Here is a 20,147-nt window from a genome sequence, read left to right on the forward strand (position 1 = left end):
CTGAAAAATGAGTACTCCGAGTCTTTATTAAAAACCAACAAAAATAATGCATTGTATATTTTAATCCTTTTTGTCTATAATTTTCACAAAACATGCCCTATATTTATTAATTTAAATAGAGTTAATTTAATTTAAAGGATTTTAATCTAGAATGCCTCGTTGTGCAGACTGATAAATACATATGTTTCCTCCAATAAAAACGATTTTGCCACAGAAGATTAAGGAAAATGTTTCAGTAGAATCTCTGGCAGTAAATGCAATATGTTTGGACTTGTGTACCAAATATTCATAAACATATTTCTTATACACAGCTCTCAGTCTGCATACTTACTGATGTACAAAGAAGGTGAGTATTTTATTTAGTGCTGTACCTGAAATAAACCGAAATATCTCTGACTAAAAAAAAAACATATACATTGTATGTTAAAATGCAATACAATAATACTTAACAAAAGTGTATATGATATCAAACTGTATGTAATTTCCAAATAGTAAAAATATCTTCATTTGATAGTGACAGAAGAAGCTGCAGCTTCAGGACGAGATGAAGGTCACAAAAGACCCATCAGTGAAAGCAGAAGGTACAGAATCTTGTTACTGTTTATAATCCAGCTAATATTCACTAAAGCACACGTTGATATATGTGAAAAGTGAAAAGCATGCACTGAAACAAACCTCTCTATTGACAATTTAACTGTGTGACACACTGAGCCTCCTTAAAGGGACAGAGCACCTAAAAATAATCATTTACTCTCTCACGTCATTCAAACCTTTCTGTGAAACACAAAATCAGGTCCTGTGAAATATGTTGATGGGTTCTGTTTTCTTTCCTGTGTCAAAGTAGTTTTAAATAAAGTATTGCTAATCAGTGATATTAGTGATATGTATAATGTATGTGGGGGGAAATCGTCATTATAGCATTTCATAGCACAAAACACTAGCAGACTCCACCTTCATCTACAGTAGTACACATGAAATAAAAGGCAAACTTACAAATTTTGATTCTGATTTCATGGGATTTTTAAAGTCAACGTAACATGATGTTTCATTGTGTTGATTGTTGACATGAGATTTTTTCCTTCAAAAGGTATTGATTGGATGGTTGGAAAAGGGGACTTTAATTTGATAAATTAGCGGGATTAATGATTATGATAGCAGAAAAGAAATCATTCAGCGGTCATGAATCATTTACAACTAAATCGAGAACATGAATTAAGAGAGTAAATTGAACGATTTCCTTTTCATGTGTTAGTTGTGTTACAGTAATCATCAGTACATCAATAAGCTCAAGAGTTTGAGACCTGCAAACACAAACGCAGATCTCTCAGTGATTTAGTAACTCTCGTTTAAAGTCTACGCTTCTGGATTAAACCTTATAATTAGATATTTGGTTATGTAATTTAGCCTCATGACGTGGAGTTTCTGTCTGTTTTTAGTTGACTGAGCTCAAGCCGTCCTGGATCAGTCCAGAGATCAGCACACAGAGTCACTCCTCAGGTAATCAGTAACAGAATCTGTATGTCATTTATATCAATTACTGTAGATGTGAATTAGAGGTTTTGTCATTTGTAGAACACATTTGTCCTTTTAAAACACATTTATCTCATTGATGTTCATCTTTTATTCAAACTCTTGTAGTATAGAAGTGAATTCTAGTTCAATTTTAAGTGGTTTATGTTCCCTAGTTTCTAGAAAAGTCCTTAATACAGACTCAGAATATGTGTAAAATAAATGTTATTGATGCAAGTATAAAAGTTGTAGTAGACATGAAAGAGGTAATGTTTTGATTGTCACGTGATCATGGTGAGGGGTCACAGGATTTTATAGGAATGTGAATATTAGTCACCTGTTCACTGATTGAGATAGGAGGAGGGGGTGAGCAGGGACGATGTATTTTTTGTTGACCACTAAACTTTGTAACATCAAGAGACATCGGTCTGTGCAATATAAAGTTTATTCTTCAACAATGTTTTATTTTGTGCGTCACAAGTGCATAAAGTCCCTGTCTTAGTCTCTCAGTAGTATCATCATTGGATTGAGTAGCCCTATATTATGTCAACAAAGAACATTCTCAGCAGACGCGCCAAACGGATTAAGCCCACATGGTACCACGGAGTATAGGATTCTGCTCAACTAAAAAGAAAGAAATTCTACAGCTGCAGAAGTTGAAACGCCACTGAAACTTGATCAGCAAGGTTCGAAGAGAAGCAAGCAAACAATCACCCAAAGGCAAGCCTGCTGGGCTTTGTTCTAATCAGCTGTGCAATATTTGATTGCGCGCAGATTGAATTGTGATCGCTGTTTATCCATTGGGGATGATCGCGCGGTTGTTTTATGGTTTGTTGTTTGCCTTAATTCGATTGATTTTGCACAGAGCTCTGGTGTTTAAAGCTTATCGTTGGTGATCCGTTTTGTGTGGAAAAATAGTAGCGCAATGTTGACGGCGTTTGTTTACGTGTCACTGACGCTGTAGTGTTGAAGGATTTGAATAAATGTACAAACATTGTTGACTTGTGAGAAAACAAACATGAGTGAAGTGAATGTTGATAACGTCATTGGCTTTGAAATGGATTGCGGTAAAAGAGAAACTAAACTCACTGCAAAGGCCTTGGCGAACAAAATTGAAAGTTTGCAAATGCAACGAAAATCAAATGTAAACAAAATTAAGAGCCAGATAACAGAGATGAAAAATCTGATGAAAAGAAAGGAAAATGCCTCCCAGATGCAAACCCAGTTTCAGCTTTGTGAAAATGCCAGTAAGATACATGACATGGTGATTCCTTTACTTCCTGAAGATGAACAGGAAAAGCAAAATGAATGGTTTTGGAGTATTATGAAATATAGCAACACATTTAAAGGTCCCGTATTATGCCCCTTTTCACAAGATGTAAAATAAGTCTCTGATGTCCCCAGAGTGTGTGTGTGAAGTTTCAGCTCAAAATACCCAACAGATCATTTTTTACAGCATGTTTAAATTGTCATTTTTTGGGGCACAGAAAAACGCGCTGTTTTAGTGTGTGCCCTTTAAATGCAAATGAGGTGCTGCTGGACGACGCAGGGGGCGGAGCTTCATGAGCTGGCACTCAGTCTCTCAGGACAATTTCATCTCACGGAATGATGATAATATCAGAAACTCTCAGTAACGGTGTTCAGTTCGAGTCGGACAATAATGCCTACAGAGTCAGAGTGCTGTATAGAGATGAAACAGGTATAGTTTAGTAGTTTAATTACGGTTATTATAACGTATTTGTCATCTGCTTGTAGGCTATGTATCCATTATTTATTAATAGCCTACAAGTCTGCTGTCTGAATAATGACATATACAAACATATACTGATGAGTTTAATAAAGTTTATTGTACATCACACATAAGATGAAGCGTCAGTTTTACTTCAGAAAATCAACGTAAGAGCTGAGTAAACAGTAAGTTATAAGAAGTGTGCAAGTAGCCAGTAGAGTTGAGGGAGCGTTCCTGTGGGCGGAGCTTAGTCAAGAAACGGTTCTAGTGACGTCATTAAAGAAGGAAGTAGAGGGATGTAGTCCAAGCGGGCCGTTCACTGTAGGCGACTTCTGTTAAATAAAATATCTCGCTTGGCATTGAACTTTGAGCTTTATAATTTTACAGATATTATGTATGCTCTAACAGCAACATTACACACTAACTAAAGTTTGAAACATGGGATCACGAAGAACGGGACCTTTAAAGATGCGGTTCAACATTGGTTGAGTGAACCAGAAGGATCATTGGAGGATGTTATGGCTATTCAGTCTTGTGCTGGTGCAGTGCAGGAAGAGCCACCCAATCCTCAAGTGCTAGTTCATGCTTCATCCATCGTTACATCAGATAACTTACAAGATGGCATCAAACCAAGTGACAGCGTATCAAATGTGGGGAGTCACAGACCCAGTATTTGGAAACATATAGGATGTTCCTGTAATAACTAATAAAGATGTGAAGAGACCAAAATCACAATATCGGCCTGGAATAAAAGGAACCAGCTTTGCTACCACAGTGGCCGTTGCGGGCTAAGAAAGTGAATCCGAAAATACAGCAAAGAAAAAGTTTGGATTTGATAGGAAAGAATGTTTCTGCTGTAGAGGTGCACACACATTGGGTATGTGTCCTCAGTTGGGAAAACAATCCCACAAAGAGAAGATTGGATTCTTGAAAGAAAGTGGAATTTGTTTTGGGTGTTTGTGTATTGGGCACATCAGCAAAGAGCGCAACAAACATGTTTGTTGTGATGTTTGTGGTCTTAGACATCCTACTTTGCTGCATATATTTCCCAAAGTAAAAGGAACCGATACAACTAAGAAGAAATCAAAAATGGCAGTGGATGATGTCTTAGTATCTAGTGGTCTTACTGGGGCTGGTGATCATGAATGTAAACTCCCGATTGTGCCTGTACAGATCAAGGCCAAGAAAGGCAGCACAATTGTTACTTCAAACTTAAAAACGATTCAGTTTTTTTTTGCTGACTATAAAGCCTTCATGAAGGATATGGTCTCCAAAGGTTATGCAGAGCAAGTACCAGCAGAGGATATGACACGTAGTGATGGAAAGATCTGGTACATTCCACATCATGGTGTCTACCATCCTACTAAGAAAAAAATCCGTGTGGTATTTGATTGTGGAGCAAGTTTTCAGCGAACATCACTTAATGCTCAACTCTTGCAAGGACCAGACCTTACGAACTCACTCATTGGAGTGATAACAAGATTTAGGAAAGAACCAGTGGTGATCATGGCAGATGTAGAATCAGTCTTCCATCAAATAAGAGTACCAGCTGATGATGTTGATTTGTTAAGGTTTCTTTGGTGGCCCAATAGGGACTTAAGTCCAGATCCAGTTGACTTTAGGATGCAGGTACACCTCTTTGGAGCAACATCGTCTCCTAGCTGCGCAAACTTTGCACTTAGGAAATGTGCACAAGATCATAAAGAGCAGTTCAACAGGGAAACAGTGGATAAAATCTTACATTCCTTTTATGTTGATGATTGTTTGGTTTCAGTCACTTCAGTTGAACAAGCGATAACATTATACAAGGAGCTTGTATCCATATGTGCCAAAGGTGGATTTAGGCTCACGAAATGGATGAGTAACAGGCGTCAAGTGCTAGACGTAATACCGGAGGATCAAAGGGCATGGATTGGGATTCTCCATCAGTTGAGAGAGTGTTGGGAGTGCAGTGGTGCATTCAGTCTGATGAATTCAAGTTCAAGATTGTAATCAAAGACAGACCCCTGACCAGAAGAGGAATCTTATCCATGATTAGTTCTATCTACGATCCATTGGGAATTATGAGTCCTGTAGTATTGTCTGCAAAACAAATCTTGCAAGATATCTGCAAAGGAGATTCAGGATGGGATGATGTCTTGCCTGAATTGGTTGTTAAAAAATGGACCACATGGCTGCAAGAACATCACCATCTGGAAAGTTTTGTTCTTGCTAGATGTTTAAAACCTCCCAACTTTGGTGACATCACAAATGCACAGTTGCATCATTTTTGTGATGCGAGCCAGGATGGATATGGAACTGTGACATACTTGCTTTTACACAACATGCATTCTCAAGTACATTGTGCTTTTATCATGGGAAAATCAAGAGTAGCACCAATTAAGTCCGTTACCATACCTCGTATGGAGCTTATTGCTGCTACCATGGCAAGCCGAATGGATGTGTTATGGAAGAAAGAACTGCATCTGAAGCTTCAAGATTCCGTCTTTTGGACGGACAGTGCTTCTGTTCTCAAATACATCAAGAATGAGACCTCACGATTTCGAATATTTGTAGCCAATAGAGTGACAGAAATCCTCAAGGCCTCTCAAGCTTCACAGTGGAGATATGTAGACACAGCAAGCAATCCAGCTGATGTTGCTTTAGTCAGGGGACCAAAACTGATATTAAAATTTTTTTGGACACTTTTTGGTACAAGTATACAACCTATCCAGTATTAATATTTAACCCCTCAACATGTGTTCTAGCCAGGTTGTCAGCTTAGAAAATGTTTTTTTTTTGTCCATTTTAACACTATATTCTTAAAAGTGGTAAAAGCGGATTTTTTTCCCAAAGTGCTTCCATTTTCTTCCATGTTTCCTATTGTAATTTTGGGCAAATGTGCAATATAATCCAACTTATGTGCAAGCATGATCATTAAAAGATAATAATCAATAAATACCACAAGAGTATCACACCACAAGGGGCACTGTTGTGTCAGCACAGCTGTGATTTGGCAGCAGATTGAGGCAGCAGATCCAGAGAAGATGATCACAGCAGGTGTCAACAGTACAGTGTGAACAAAACTTTATAAAGGAGTGAATCACAGAATCACACAACAGATTAACTTGATCTTTTTGTCTACACAAACATTTACCTCAAGATTCTACCATTCTACCATCAAATGTTGCCAGAAACAGGTAAGCTAAACTGTTTTCCAACTAGCTATATACTTACCAGACATACTGTATAGCTAGGCTAATTTACTTTCATAATTACTAGCTTACTTACTAATAGGTAAATTAAGTTTTGTGCAGATGTGTAATGGAAATATTATGTTTTTAATTTATTTGCTGCACAGCAGCCTATTTTACAGTCTGCTATAGCTAAAAGTGTTAATAAGTTTGTTAGATAGCAAAGCCCTCAGCTTATGTCAGAGGACATTGCAGTGATCCACTCAGAAACCAATCAGACTAGTGTAGTGAAAAAGTTCTTTGCCTTCAGATGAGATAACATGGATCCAGAGGGAGCTGTAAGCCTAGCGTCCAAAAAAAAAAGAAAAAAAAAAAATAGGAAGAGATATTGATTGGGAAAAATGTTTAATTTGTCAAGACAAATATGGAAAATACAGCTAAGATAAAGCCCTTTGATTGAAGTGATTTTTCAGGAAGTGGTGTCTTTGTGCTCTTTCTAGAGATTATTGGAGTATAATATTGTGCAATATTTTTGCAGTATAATAGACACACACCATTATTTGCATTGCGCTTAGCTTGACCTTGCTTATTCAATCCATTCAGTCTCAAAGGGATGAGACTGACAACCTGAGAGCCAACCTCTGACAACCTGAGAGCCACTGCTTTGATGGGGAAAAACATACCTTTGCCATACTACTATTACATAGTTATTACTACTAACTAGTTACTAACCCCCAACCCTAAAGAAGTGAGAGAGCAGTTTTGTTAGGATGGAATTAATAACTATAGTGATATGTGAATTAAATATAATTTGTGTTACAACCTGGTACACTAATTAAGTCAAATAGCACCATAGACCATCATCTACAGTTCTAAATTTCCGCCTTGACATTAAAGTATTATAACTTATGCAGCATTGCACTGTCTCTCCCTTCAAGCTTTAAACTTGGCTTGACTCATTCCCATAGATATGGGTACTGATTGATAGAGGTTTTGGCATACTAGGTTATGTTTCCAAGCTGATATTCACTTTGAAAACTGGTTCTCTTTAGGCGGAGATTGTTTTTTTCATGTTCTAGTTCTGTTGTCTCTTACACTGTACAATAAATGTTCATTCTGACACTTCAGCAGACATCCCATGAGTGTTGGCTTTCATTTGATTTATGAATATGGTCCTTGTGGTTGTGGAGATATTCAACATTTACTGTTGGCATGTCGTGTTGAGCAGGAAACCAAAAAATTGGCCTGAAATTGCTTGTACAAGTCACAAATAAAAAATTCAGCTTGACAACCACCCTAATATCTTACCTATGGGTGTCTTCTAACTAAAAAAATAGGGTGACAGCTTGTACCAAAACATGTCCGCAAAAGTCTTAACGGAAGCCTTTTTCAGAATTGGCCCCCTGACTATAGGATTAATATGTATATAGGCTTATAGAGAGAGGTAGAAGATGTGGATGAGGTATAGTGTGAGATAGGGTAAGTAAATCTGGAGGTAAATAAGGTTACGGATGGGAAGGGGGAGTTAAAGGGAAGTGGGGTGGAAGCTGGAGGAGCTGAACACGCAGCGCCAGTGTTTTTTTTTGGGGGGGGGGGGGGGGGGGGGGGGGGGTTTAGGAATGTTTCTGATCCAAACTCCAAGCTCCAAGCTCCAAGCTACCGGGTGATGACAGTAATGCACTGTTAAGTGTGGTTGCCAATAAAACGAAAAAGAAGAAGAAGAAGAGTGAAAGCGAAAGCAAGACAGTCCGAGGAGAGAACAACGGCAGAAAGAAAACAGTTCAGGTACGTAATAATAATAAGTGTTTGGAGATGTGGCTTTACAGACGGCAATGCGATTCGTTAATCTTCTGATATAGGTACACTAATTTCCCCCAATAAATCATAAATATATCTTTAAATAGAAATAGGCGTCAAACACGTGATAAACTTTCTAGTTCTACATCAACTGATGCAGAAGTTCTGAAGAGGACGACAGGTAAGCGAACAACATTATGAAATATTTCATTTCAGAGAGAATTACACACTGGCTCAAAGATTCATCGCTGAAATAATGTACAACTGGGCTAAAAGTGTCAAAATAAATAATAAAAGTGATTCATTTTGTTTAAAAAACTAATGTATGAGGTGGAGAGGTTTGTCTTTTACCCCACAGACACACAGGAAAAAACAGCCTGGGGCAAAAGACACACAGCATTGATACAGATAGCTACTTTAGCTAAAATAATATGTTTTTAATAATGTCTTAATAATGTCTTTAATAATGTATTAATAAAGTTAATACTTGTTCAAAACAATGACTTTAGCAAAGTGTGTGTTTTATTTAAAAATAAAATAATTAATTTTTATTATTTGTAAAAAGAACATGTTCTTTATTAATTTATTAACCACAACAGAAAGATGTCAAGAAATATATCATCCTACATATGATCTGCATTATACTGCATTAATGTAAATTAATGTATAAATAAAATAATTCATTTTTACTCATTATTTCAAAAAAATATTTTTCCATTTGTGATTGTGCATTTTAATTGAAATGGCCACACACCACTGTTAAATCGGAATTACAGGAGGTGAAATTTATTGAATTCAGAGAAATAAAATGATATAAAATAAAATGTTCTTCCACCCGGGGTTATATATTTATTAAAAAGTCTATTAAATAGCCTGTTAAATTGATGGTAAATAAATAAAAAAGGCAGAAAAAAAATACAGTTGCAACATTTTAGGTTTTAAACATTTTACTTAAAGGCAGGGTAGGTAGAAATGGTCTAAAAATTTTATTTTTCAAATTTGTTTAAACTTTATGTACATATCAATACATAATTAAAATGTAAGTACTCTGAAAAAGAAAGTATCAAAATCGAGTGTCTGTAGACCTCTCACGACTGTTTTAAAGACATCTCATTATTTCCATTCACTCCACCCCCTCATTTCTGTGCTTCTTCCAAAGCCACGCCCCCAAAACACATGAACGCGCGACTCCGACCGCTGAGCTAGAGGACGCATTATTTACCTGAGACAAGCGGAGGGGAAGGGGCATTTTTTTGCCTGGTTTGCCTTCACTAACTGCATATGCCGGTACTGTAAATTTAGATTGCTCTTTCTCTGCCATTTTTTATGGTATTCCCAGAGAATGTCTAATATGGCGAGAAGTTTCACTCTCACTACACTTCCGGCTTCTGAACTGGTTGCAGTTCCACTCTGATTCCATATGAGGGCGCTCACAGGACGAGTGCAGAATGAATGGAGGTCAATGGCGGTATACCCCTCAAAATCCACTTTTCTCAGGATATAATTTTTTGTCTAGTAATTTGAATGTTGTATTCGAAAGGAGATGCAAAGAAATTACACATTGCTGGGTGTTAGATTTTTTAGAGTCACTTATTTGCTTTAAAAAAGTCTTTCAAAATGTCAATGACGTCAGAATGCTGACGTCATTAGCAGAATGCTAGCGTGTTATGGGCAACAACAACTCAACCTGTAAGAAATCAAAACGACATAAGTACTCATTCATTCAACTTTCGACCTAAAACCCATGTTGAACTTGCAAAATCTACAATCACATCTGAGATTTCTCAACGGCAATCGGGTGAAAGAGACTAATTTAGCCGTCTAGCCCCATTGACTCCCATTCATTTTGCACTCATGGCGAGTGCCCCCAGTGGAACTCTGATGGTACTACAACCAAAATTCGGTACAATAGGGCTTAATAGGGAGTGGGCAGGCTCTCCGTAGACGGGCTCTGGTATTCCTAGGTTCAGTGCCTTCTTCTTCTTCTTCGATAGATTTTATTGGCAGCTTGCAAACATAGTGCATTACCGCCATCTACTGGACGGAGGTGTGATCAGGTTCCGTGCCTCTCGCACTCCTCAAATCAAACGGTCGCGCGCAAGTGGGCAGGTGCTGTGTGGCAAAAGGGTGGTTGCCATGGTTGCGAGAGAGTGACAGTCGCCTAAGCCAATCCTTTGATTCGTCCCGAATCGAAATAATGAGCTGTGTTTAATACAGATTAAACGGTCTAGAGTCACTTGATTTTTATACTCTTTTTTTTCAGAGTTCTTACATTTTAATTATGTATTGATATATATAGAAAGTTTTAACAAATTTGGATCTTTAATTTTTAATAAATCCTACCTGGGTGCCTTTAAACCTTACAGTAAAAAACATATTTCATTAACTGATATAACGTTAATTTATCAACCTACTGAAGTACTAATATCTGTTTTGTACCTTTGTAATACACTGACAACCACCAATCACAGTGGTGATGAGAGTCACATGATGAAAGCTCATCACAAACTGCTTTTCCACAAGCTGAGAAGGTTAATATTATATAAAAGGTGTACAGTGTCATTCACACAAACACTAAACACCATCATTCTAACAAACATGACATTATAAAATGCATTAAAACATAATAAAAACATATAAACCCTAATGTACATAAAACTAAGAAGAAACTCTTATTTCAATGAAAATACATCAAATGTGAAGTGTCACGCAGGGAATTCTAGCAATGTCAATTTACAATTGTTCACTTTTTAAATGTAAGGTTAGATTTATTACAGTTATTACGGAAACTTTCTGTTAACCAATCATTTTTTTTTTTACTGTGGCATTTTTACAGTCTTTTACCATTAAAATCACGATATTTTTTTACAGTGTATAGAAGCAGCCAACCAAACAATTCTGTCTGTCTATAAAACCTTCAAACTTTGATTTATTTTAAACTTCTGTTTACTTTCATTTTATTAATCGTTTCTTCAAACTTTGTCTTGACATGTTTCTATTTTTTACAAACAATTACTTTAGTTTTATGAAATCCTTTTAAGTTCAGTTTATTGAGATTCTGCATCCTTAAACTCAAGCTAGAACTGGAATTCTGCATCCTGTTTGCCACTAGGGATGGACAGTTTTCAAACATATTGCATTCAAATATCCGAGCTCACTGACAAAGAATATTCGTATATTCATTTATTTAAATAAAGTTTATTGGGGAAATTTTTTACTTTAAAGGTACAATATGTAATGCGTAATGTTTAGCGACACGCTGTTGTTGTTTCGTTCAAACATTATGGATCATGGCAAGCTGACTTTGGGACTAAAGGAGAACTAAAACGAGGATCAATTTCAGTGTTTTCGAGATGCTTCAACTTGACAGAGACTCCGCTCCTGCATGTACTTTATTAGATGGGTGAGCAAATGTACATAAAACTAATCAATGTTATATAGCTGCTCAACATGATGAAATGTTAGACTATGATCTGTATGTTATTCTAATGTTGATCTCGCTCACTGCTAGTCCCATATAGACAAACGAACACTATAACTTTCAACACACTCAAATGCAGTTTAGTGTGATAGTGTAGAGCAAGTGAAACAGCGCTGCGTTACCTCACACGTTTAATTCGTCTAATAAATTGACCTATGTGAGTATCATTCAGCACTTGCGTTCGGTAGAATGAAATGTCCTCATTCCTATATATCCGCGGGACTCGCGTGTGACGCTGATATCTGTCTCTCATTAGCAATCCGCCCTGCTTCATTCCACAGTCATGTTAAAAACATCAATGTATTCACTCATCCATAAACATTATTAGATCCATCGGCATGACAACAAGTTCCATAATTCCGCTTATGCGTCATCAACCTACGCCTTTGTTATTGTAGGAATTTAGCAACACCTAGTGGCAAAAAAATGACATATTGTAGCTTTAATCAAACGTTTTGTCACCCATGAACATCTCTGAACAAGCTTGTCAGACTTTATTAACAAACTTATACATTTCATCCTTTAAGTTAAAAACATTAAACTCACCACCCAATGCATTTAGTTATAACTGTGAGTTTTAGTTTGCATGCTCAGGATTTATCAGGGGTTCATTGCAATTACGAGCTGCAAAGCAAGCTTTTGCGAAATTCAAATAGTGTTTTTATTTTTCTAATAATTATTGCAGATCAAATATTCGTGCACATCCCTAATTGCCCCTCAATTCAAATTCAGCAACTAAAATGTAGAAATAATATTTTAATGATATTCCTAATGTTGCAGCAGTATGATTTATACTGGTAATCAGTGACTTAAAATAAGTGTTCAGGATCAGTAACTGGTGTGTGTTTGTGTGTTTAGAATGGCTACAGTGGGAGTGAACGTGATTGAAACAGCGGCTCTAGGGAGACCCTTCCAGCTGGGGATGCTGTATGACTGCAGGAAAGATGCTCTGATACCAGGTACAAAAGAATGCAGTGTCTCGTTCCCCTTCTTAGGGAACATAGGTTACATTTATGACCCGAGACGCTCCCTCTGAATGGGAACCCGCACTACATCTATGGGGAACAAATACTTATTTCGCCATGCTGAGGGAATACATGCCCTATTGGCCGTGACTAAGCACTAAAAAAGCTGACTTTTCTGACCTCACTGACAGAGTCAGATTCCCCAAAGGTACACACCAGCCAGCTGTCAGTGACACTATTCCCTACAGCCACTGACCAACCTACATACCCTAAACGAGGAAAGTCCTTGCAGGGCCAAATGGTAGGACTCGGCCCAAGGTCAGAGCTCAGAGGCTTGGAGTCATTTACACACTGAACGATTCCTTTAAGGGAATATGGCCAGGCTTGCAAAGAGACCTGGTCTGTCACTTCAGGGCAGAGGTGGAAAGAGTAATAAAATATTCTACTCAAGTAAAAGTACTATTACTACATTTTTTTTTAACTTAAGTACAAGTAAAAGTACCGGTCGAAAAATCTACTCAGTAAAAAGTAGCTCATTTAAAATTTACTCAGAGTAAAAGTTACTGAGTTACTTTTTTAACAGCGGGGTGGGTTGGGGAGTCCCCCCGAGTAGGGTTGTACCAGTATGAGATTTTAACAGTATGATAACCGACTCAGAAATATAATGTTTTACTTTACGGTATTAAACAATTATTAAATATAAAAACTGAATTATTAAATTATGGTTATTATTATCATCCATTAAAATGACAGTTAAATGGATGAAAACAGTTTTGGAAACATTTGTTTGTTTTGTTTATTAATTTCAATAAAACATGTCTAATCAACTAATTTCAATAATTGATTATGAATTAGATTAAGGAGTAGTTCACTTTAAAATGAAACTAGCCCATGTGTCAGGGTTTACAGAGGAAGCAGACAAGATGGTAAGTTTAACTCTTTTAATTGCAGAATGAACGGAGATGTAGGAAGATGGTGAGTAACAGCAACACAGAATAACAGTGAATGCTTAGCTGATTGGTAATGTCTCTCTATTTCTCTCTCTCGTAGTTGACCCAGGATGGAAGGCTGAAGAGGATGGCGGGCTGGCAGAAGGATGAGGATTAGCGTCAGGTAAGTATCCAGGTAAGTGTGAAGGGAGTCTGTGAGTCATGTAATGACATGTATAGACGAGACCAGACGAGGAGTGAAGGGAAAGTGCTGAATATAAAGGGTGAGACTGATGAGGGGGTGCAGGTGATGCTGATGATTAGTGATTGAGAGAGTGAGTGCAGGTGTGCGCCACGGAGGATTCTGGGGAATGTAGTGCACACACAGGTGAAGGCAGATGAAGGGAGAAGAACGTGAACGTCACCGTGACATAACTCCCCCCTCCCGCAAGGCGCGTCCCGCGCCGCAAACGGCAGATTACGGGAGGGGGGGTGGGCATCCTGGAGTCCGAGACTGGAGGATGAACAGGAAGACGGACTCCAGGATGGCTCAGGTGATCTACAGTAGGTGGAGCTGGCTGAGGAGGTGGCCATGGTGAAGCAGGCTGAGGCGGTGACCACGGCAGTGCAGGCCCTTCGGGCGGCCATGGCGGAGAGGACCCTTCGGGCGGCCATGGCGGAGATGACTTATAGCCCCCCCCCCCCCCAAATTTCCTTGGGGAAATATCAGGCTCTGACACTGGGCTGGATGAGGCAGGGGGCGAAAGCGGCTCTGGGGTGGACAGGGCCAGTGGCGAAGAGGACTCAGAGCTGGGCGGTACCAGCGGCGAAGAGGGCTCTGAGCTGGGCGGTACCAGCGGCGAAGAGGGCTCTGAGCTGGGCAAGACCAGCGACGAAGAGGGCTCAGAGCTGGACGGGACCAGCGACGAAGAGGGCTCAGAGCTGGACGGGACCAGCGACGAAGAGGGCTCAGAGCTGGACGGGACCAGCGGCGAAGAGGGCTCAGAGCTGGGCAAGACCAGCGACGAAGAGGGCTCAGAGCTGGACGGGACCAGCGACGAAGAGGGCTCAGAGCTGGACGGGACCAGCGGCGAAGAGGGCTCAGAGCTGGACGGGACCAGCGGCGAAGAGGGCTCTGAGCTGGGCAAGACCAGCGACGAAGAGGGCTCAGAGCTGGACGGGACCAGCGACGAAGAGGGCTCAGAGCTGGACGGGACCAGCGGCGAAGAGGGCTCAGAGCTGGACGGGACCAGCGGCGAAGAGGGCTCAGAGCTGGACGGGACCAGCGGCGAAGAGGGCTCAGAGCTGGACGGGACCAGCGGCGAAGAGGGCTCGGTGCTGGGCAGCGAAGAGGGCTCGGTGCTGGGCAGCGAAGAGGGCTCGGTGCTGGGCAGCGAAGAGGGCTCGGTGCTGGGCAGCGAAGAGGGCTCGGTGCTGGGCAGCGAAGAGGGCTCGGTGCTGGGCAGCGAAGAGGGCTCGGTGCTGGGCAGCGAAGAGGGCTCGGTGCTGGGCAGCGACGAGGGCTCGGTGCTGGGCAGCGACGAGGGCTCGGTGCTGGGCAGCGAAGAGGGCTCGGTGCTGGGCAGCGAAGAGGGCTCGGTGCTGGGCAGCGAAGAGGGCTCGGTGCTGGGCAGCGAAGAGGGCTCGGTGCTGGGCAGCGACGAGGGCTCGGTGCTGGGCAGCGACGAGGGCTCGGTGCTGGGCAGCGACGAGGGCTCGGTGCTGGGCAGCGACGAGGGCTCGGTGCTGGGCAGCGACTAGTGCTGGACGGGACCAGCGATGAAGGCTTTGTGCTGGACGGAACCAGCGGCGAAGAGGGCTTTGAGCTGGACGGGACCAGCTGTGAAGAGGGCTTTGAGCTGGACGGAACCAGCGGTGAAGAGGGCTTAGTGCTGGACGGGACCAGCGATGAAGAGGGCTTTGAAAACTTTGGCTCTGGCTCGGGGAGAACGACACTCACAGACTCTAGCGGGCAGGCGACTGGCTCTGGCTCTGGCTCTGGCTCTGGCTCTGGCTCTGGCTCTGGCTCTGGCGGGCAGGCGACTGGCTCTGGCTCTGGCGGGCAGGCAGGATGAGCGGGATCTGAATCAGCTGGGCCGATGAGAGGAGGGAGATCGGAGAAATCATCATCCCTGGATATAAGCTCGGTTGAGCTGGCATGAAGAGTGGGCTGGATGTGAGGACCGGGATGGACGTGAAGATCGGGATGGACAATGGGGTCAGGCTGGACGAGTGGATCGTCCACGACTCCCACTGTGAAAGAAGATCCACACACCCACAGAGTGCGGTCGATGAACTCCGTAAAGGGGAGATGAAAATCACCCCACAAGAGCATCTGTTCTAATGGATTGCTCAATCCACTCCAAAACGTCATCTTTAGAATATGTGGATCTTTACTCACATCTTGAAAGTAGTCAAGGTAGATTTCTACATATTCCTCCAAAGACAAACTCCCTTGCTCCATGTTTAGTGGTCTGGTCTTCTGTCAGGGTTTACAGAGGAAGCAGACAAGATGGTAAGTTTAACTCTTTTAATTGCAGAATGAACGGAGATGTAGGAAGATGGTGAGTAACAGCAACACAGAATAACAGTGAATGCTTAGCTGATTGGTAATGTCTCTCTATTTCTCTCTCTCGTAGTTGACCCAGGATGGAAGGCTGAAGAGGATGGCGGGCTGGCAGAAGGATGAGGATTAGCGTCAGGTAAGTATCCAGGTAAGTGTGAAGGGAGTCTGTGAGTCATGTAATGACATGTATAGACGAGACCAGACGAGGAGTGAAGGGAAAGTGCTGAATATAAAGGGTGAGACTGATGAGGGGGTGCAGGTGATGCTGATGATTAGTGATTGAGAGAGTGAGTGCAGGTGTGCGCCACGGAGGATTCTGGCGAATGTAGTGCACACACACAGGTGAAGGCAGATGAAGAGAGAAGAACGTGAACGTGACCGTGACACCATGATTTACTCACCCTCAAGCCATGTATATGACATTCTTCTTTCAGACGAATACAATCAGAGTTATATCAAGTCAAGTCACCTTCATTTATATAGCACTTTTTTAACAATATAGATTGTTTCAAAGCAGCTTTACAGCGATAATGGGAAATTAAAGTCACAGAGATTGTTTTGGCTTTACAGCAGCTCTAGAATAAAGTTATTGTCCAGCTAAAGTTAGTTTTTGATTCATTAATTTTTTATTGATTCACTTCCATTGCAAAGATCATTAGTTATTAACTTAGGGGCTGCTAACACAACATCGCTTTAACAGAAAACAGAAAACTTTAATGTGTTCTGGCCGTTCATTTGCACGACAACAGTGTTTCGAGCTCGAGAATGTAAACCTTGAAATAGGTTCCAAGGTGCAAGCTTTGAATTTTTTTTCAAAAACGCTATCATCTCCGTGTAAACTTCAAAAACGTGAATCTGTGAAAACGCTGACGGCGTGCACATGCATATTATGTGTTTAATCTATAGGTATGTGCATTTGAATGTGTGCATGCGAGTAGTCTTTCTTTACAAATTGACCTCACCAAATTACTTGTCTGGCCTGCATAATACAAAAAAAATGTGTCGCTTCCGCGTATCCATGCGAACTGGAATCATTTTGATAATGTTTTATCTGTACAGAGGTGAAGGAAGCCTCTGATATTAATAAACACCCTGACGCTTCCTAGCTTGATAATGGCTGTGGATTGCAACCATCAGTTTGAAGCTCGTAAAAGTGCATCTATCCATCATAAAAGTGCATCTATCCATCCATCCATCCATCATAAAAGTGCATCTATCCATCCATCCATCCATCATAAAAGTGATCCTAATGAAACAAAACGTTGAGTTTGTGTAAGAAAGATATTCATATTTAAAACTTTGTAAAGCAAAATAATGAACGAACATATGGATTCGACTTAAATCTAAAGCGCAACTTATGCAAGTAATGCGACGTACTGCTGATATTTACGCTATGCCAGCATGCACTACACTACACTACACTACTTGCGTTTTAGGTGTAAGTAGACTGCGTATGGCCGGAAGCTAGAATTTTACTTTGTAAATAGGAATATATTTCTTACACAAACTTATCGCTTTGCTTCAGAAGGCCTTTATTAACCCCCCCAGAGCCGTGTGGAGCACTTTTATGATGGATGGATGGATGCACTTTTTTGAGCTTTAAACTTATGGTTGCAATCCACTGCCATTATAAAGCTCAGAAGCATCAGTGTGTTTATTAATATTACTCCGATTGTGTTTGTCTGAAAGAAGAAAGTCATATACACCTAGGATGGTTTCAGGGCTGATAAATCATGGGGTAATTTTCATTTTAATGTGAACTACTCATTTAACAACTTATTTTTTATCATTAATAATTTATTAAAATGTTCAAGAACAATAGACTTCTATGAAATGTATTTTTTTCATTCAGAAAAATCCTTTTTGATTTTTATTATTACTTTTATGATTTAAAACAAATATATCATCCAAAACGGTGGTAATCAAATAAAAGTTTAACACATTTTTTTATCCTTTTATTTTTTGGCAAAGTGCTGCAAAACAGATTTACTCAATTAAACCATGGACAAAAAAAATTATTATTGTTGTTGTTAATATTATTTTAATATTTTTACGCTTGCATGTGATTGTTTTAAACCCGTGTTTAGATCCGTGTTTCCCCCTTGTCCGACCCGACCCGCACACGTATCCGACACGGTTGGATATTTTTCACCCGTTTGAGCAAAATTTGCGGGTCACCCGTCGGGTACCCGCACCCGTGCAGGACTCTAGGGAGGCTTACAGAGAGCCTTGTAACTTGATACAAAAGTACACAGAATTCTAAGGAGTACTTAGTATAAGGCCCTTCTCAGGAAAGGGCAGTATCACTCATGTTCAACCTAAGAGAGCTCAGCTGGAAAAGGGGGTCTCTGATGGGCGGAGGACTCGACAGGATAACTAGCACAAGAGGAGGCCTAACTCCCTATTATACTATAGAGACAGCCCTACCAAGAACAGAGCTCTCAGAGAATCATGCCACAATTCACGTCTATTGCGATCTCAAAATTCTGGTCAGTTACTAATACCTAGAATATCAAAATCGACTGCTGGCGGTAGATCCATCTCCTATTTAGCACCAAAACTCTGGAACAGTCTTCCTAACATTATCCGGGAAGCAGACACACTCTGTCAGTTCAAAGCTAGATTAAAGACACATCTCTTTGGCCTAGTATACACATAACGCATTATAGACTTCTATAATTCAATGTTAGGCTGCATAGATTAGGTCAGCCGGAACCCGGAACACTTCCCATAAATCCTGATGTACTTGTTACATCATAAGATGGATGGCGTCTACGCTAATATTAGTCTCTCTGTTTATCCCGAGGTTTATCGCAGTCCGCCGGATCCAGGCCGTATCCAGATCTGATGAAGGACCTGCGCCTGGACACGACGACCACGCAGTCCTGAAGTGTCAACTAGTCTCTCCCCTGTGAAGGCCTCCCTCCCTTCCCTTTATCTCTGTACAGATAAAACGTTGTCGTTTTATCTGTACAGAGTCACCACGTGGCTTTGCTGACACGATAAATAATTCTGTATTATAAATTTTTAAGGCCAGACAAGTAGTTTGTTGAGGGTTCATTTGTAAAGGACTACACGCCTTAGGGGTGGGAATCTCTAGGCACCTCATGATTCGATTACGATTCAGAGGGTAATGATTATTGATGATTAAATTAACTATCGTTTATTATGTCCCAACATTGCAAAGAACCAACAGGAAAATAAATGTGTGCCTGTACTAGCAGCATACTTGTAGTAAATTAATACAAACTTCAGCATATTCTGAATCTCTAGCATTTAATAATAGACTTCTAACCACCATCCTCTTGTTATTTCCAATGAGCAATATAATCCTTCAGACAAAAAACATTTTGCTGTAGCAAATTCACAAACAGTTTTCATTAAAAAAATATAGAATTATGTACCAGCAGCTCTCATATAATGCTTGTGGACTTACGCATATTCTGAGTAATTAGTAACATACAAAGCCGCTCTTATACACAACTAAATAATAAAGAGTTATGACTTGAAATGTTTGCTGTATAGCACAATCAAAAACAGCTTATACAAAAAAAGTGAATGAACATCTGCAGAGAGAACAGTCAAACTGTAACTTTTTGTGACTGGCATTGCACATATTGCAGGGCAGTATAATGACAGCGTAACAGATCGGTTTACAGTATATTGATGTGAAAACTAAACAATACAGAAAGCAGCTCTCATACAAAAAATACTAAATAGGTAACAATGAAATTGGCAATTTTCCATACGTTAGCTTTTAGAGGGCGCCGTTCGAATTTGGCGCTCAGCCATCATGCGTCTGTTATGTGCGCGACTCTATTATGTGCACGCCACAGACTGTCCGCGCACTGCACGTCCACTTTAGAGTTCTGCCTTTTGCGTTCCATCAATATTACGTTATTCCAAAAAATATATTTTTTTTTTAGAAAATCGATTTTTGACATTTGTGAATCGATTCAGAATCGTCCACGTCCGCATCGCAATGCATCTAAGAATCG

The 20,147-nt window shown here is 40.3% G+C and overlaps 2 protein-coding genes across 2 annotated transcripts in view; one reads left to right on the plus strand and one right to left on the minus strand.

Annotated features, from left to right (window-relative positions):
- LOC311283512 (E3 ubiquitin-protein ligase RNF19B-like) overlaps positions 1 to 20,147 on the minus strand; it is a 320,725-nt gene that overhangs the window by 201,100 nt on the left and 99,478 nt on the right. The gene's annotated exons all lie outside the window — the stretch shown is intronic.
- LOC311283508 (stonustoxin subunit beta-like) overlaps positions 8,133 to 20,147 on the plus strand; it is a 32,236-nt gene continuing 20,221 nt past the window's right edge. Inside the window, exons 1-2 of the mRNA XM_084397954.1 lie at positions 8,133 to 8,196; positions 12,548 to 12,648. Coding sequence (XP_084254080.1) covers positions 12,549 to 12,648 — 100 coding nt within the window. The 5' untranslated portion in view covers positions 8,133 to 8,196; position 12,548. The remainder of the gene's footprint in view (positions 8,197 to 12,547; positions 12,649 to 20,147) is intronic.

The sequence above is a fragment of the Rutilus rutilus genome (assembly GCF_951802725.1).
Source record: "Rutilus rutilus genome assembly, chromosome: 23".
Taxonomy (NCBI): Eukaryota; Metazoa; Chordata; class Actinopteri; order Cypriniformes; family Leuciscidae; genus Rutilus; species Rutilus rutilus.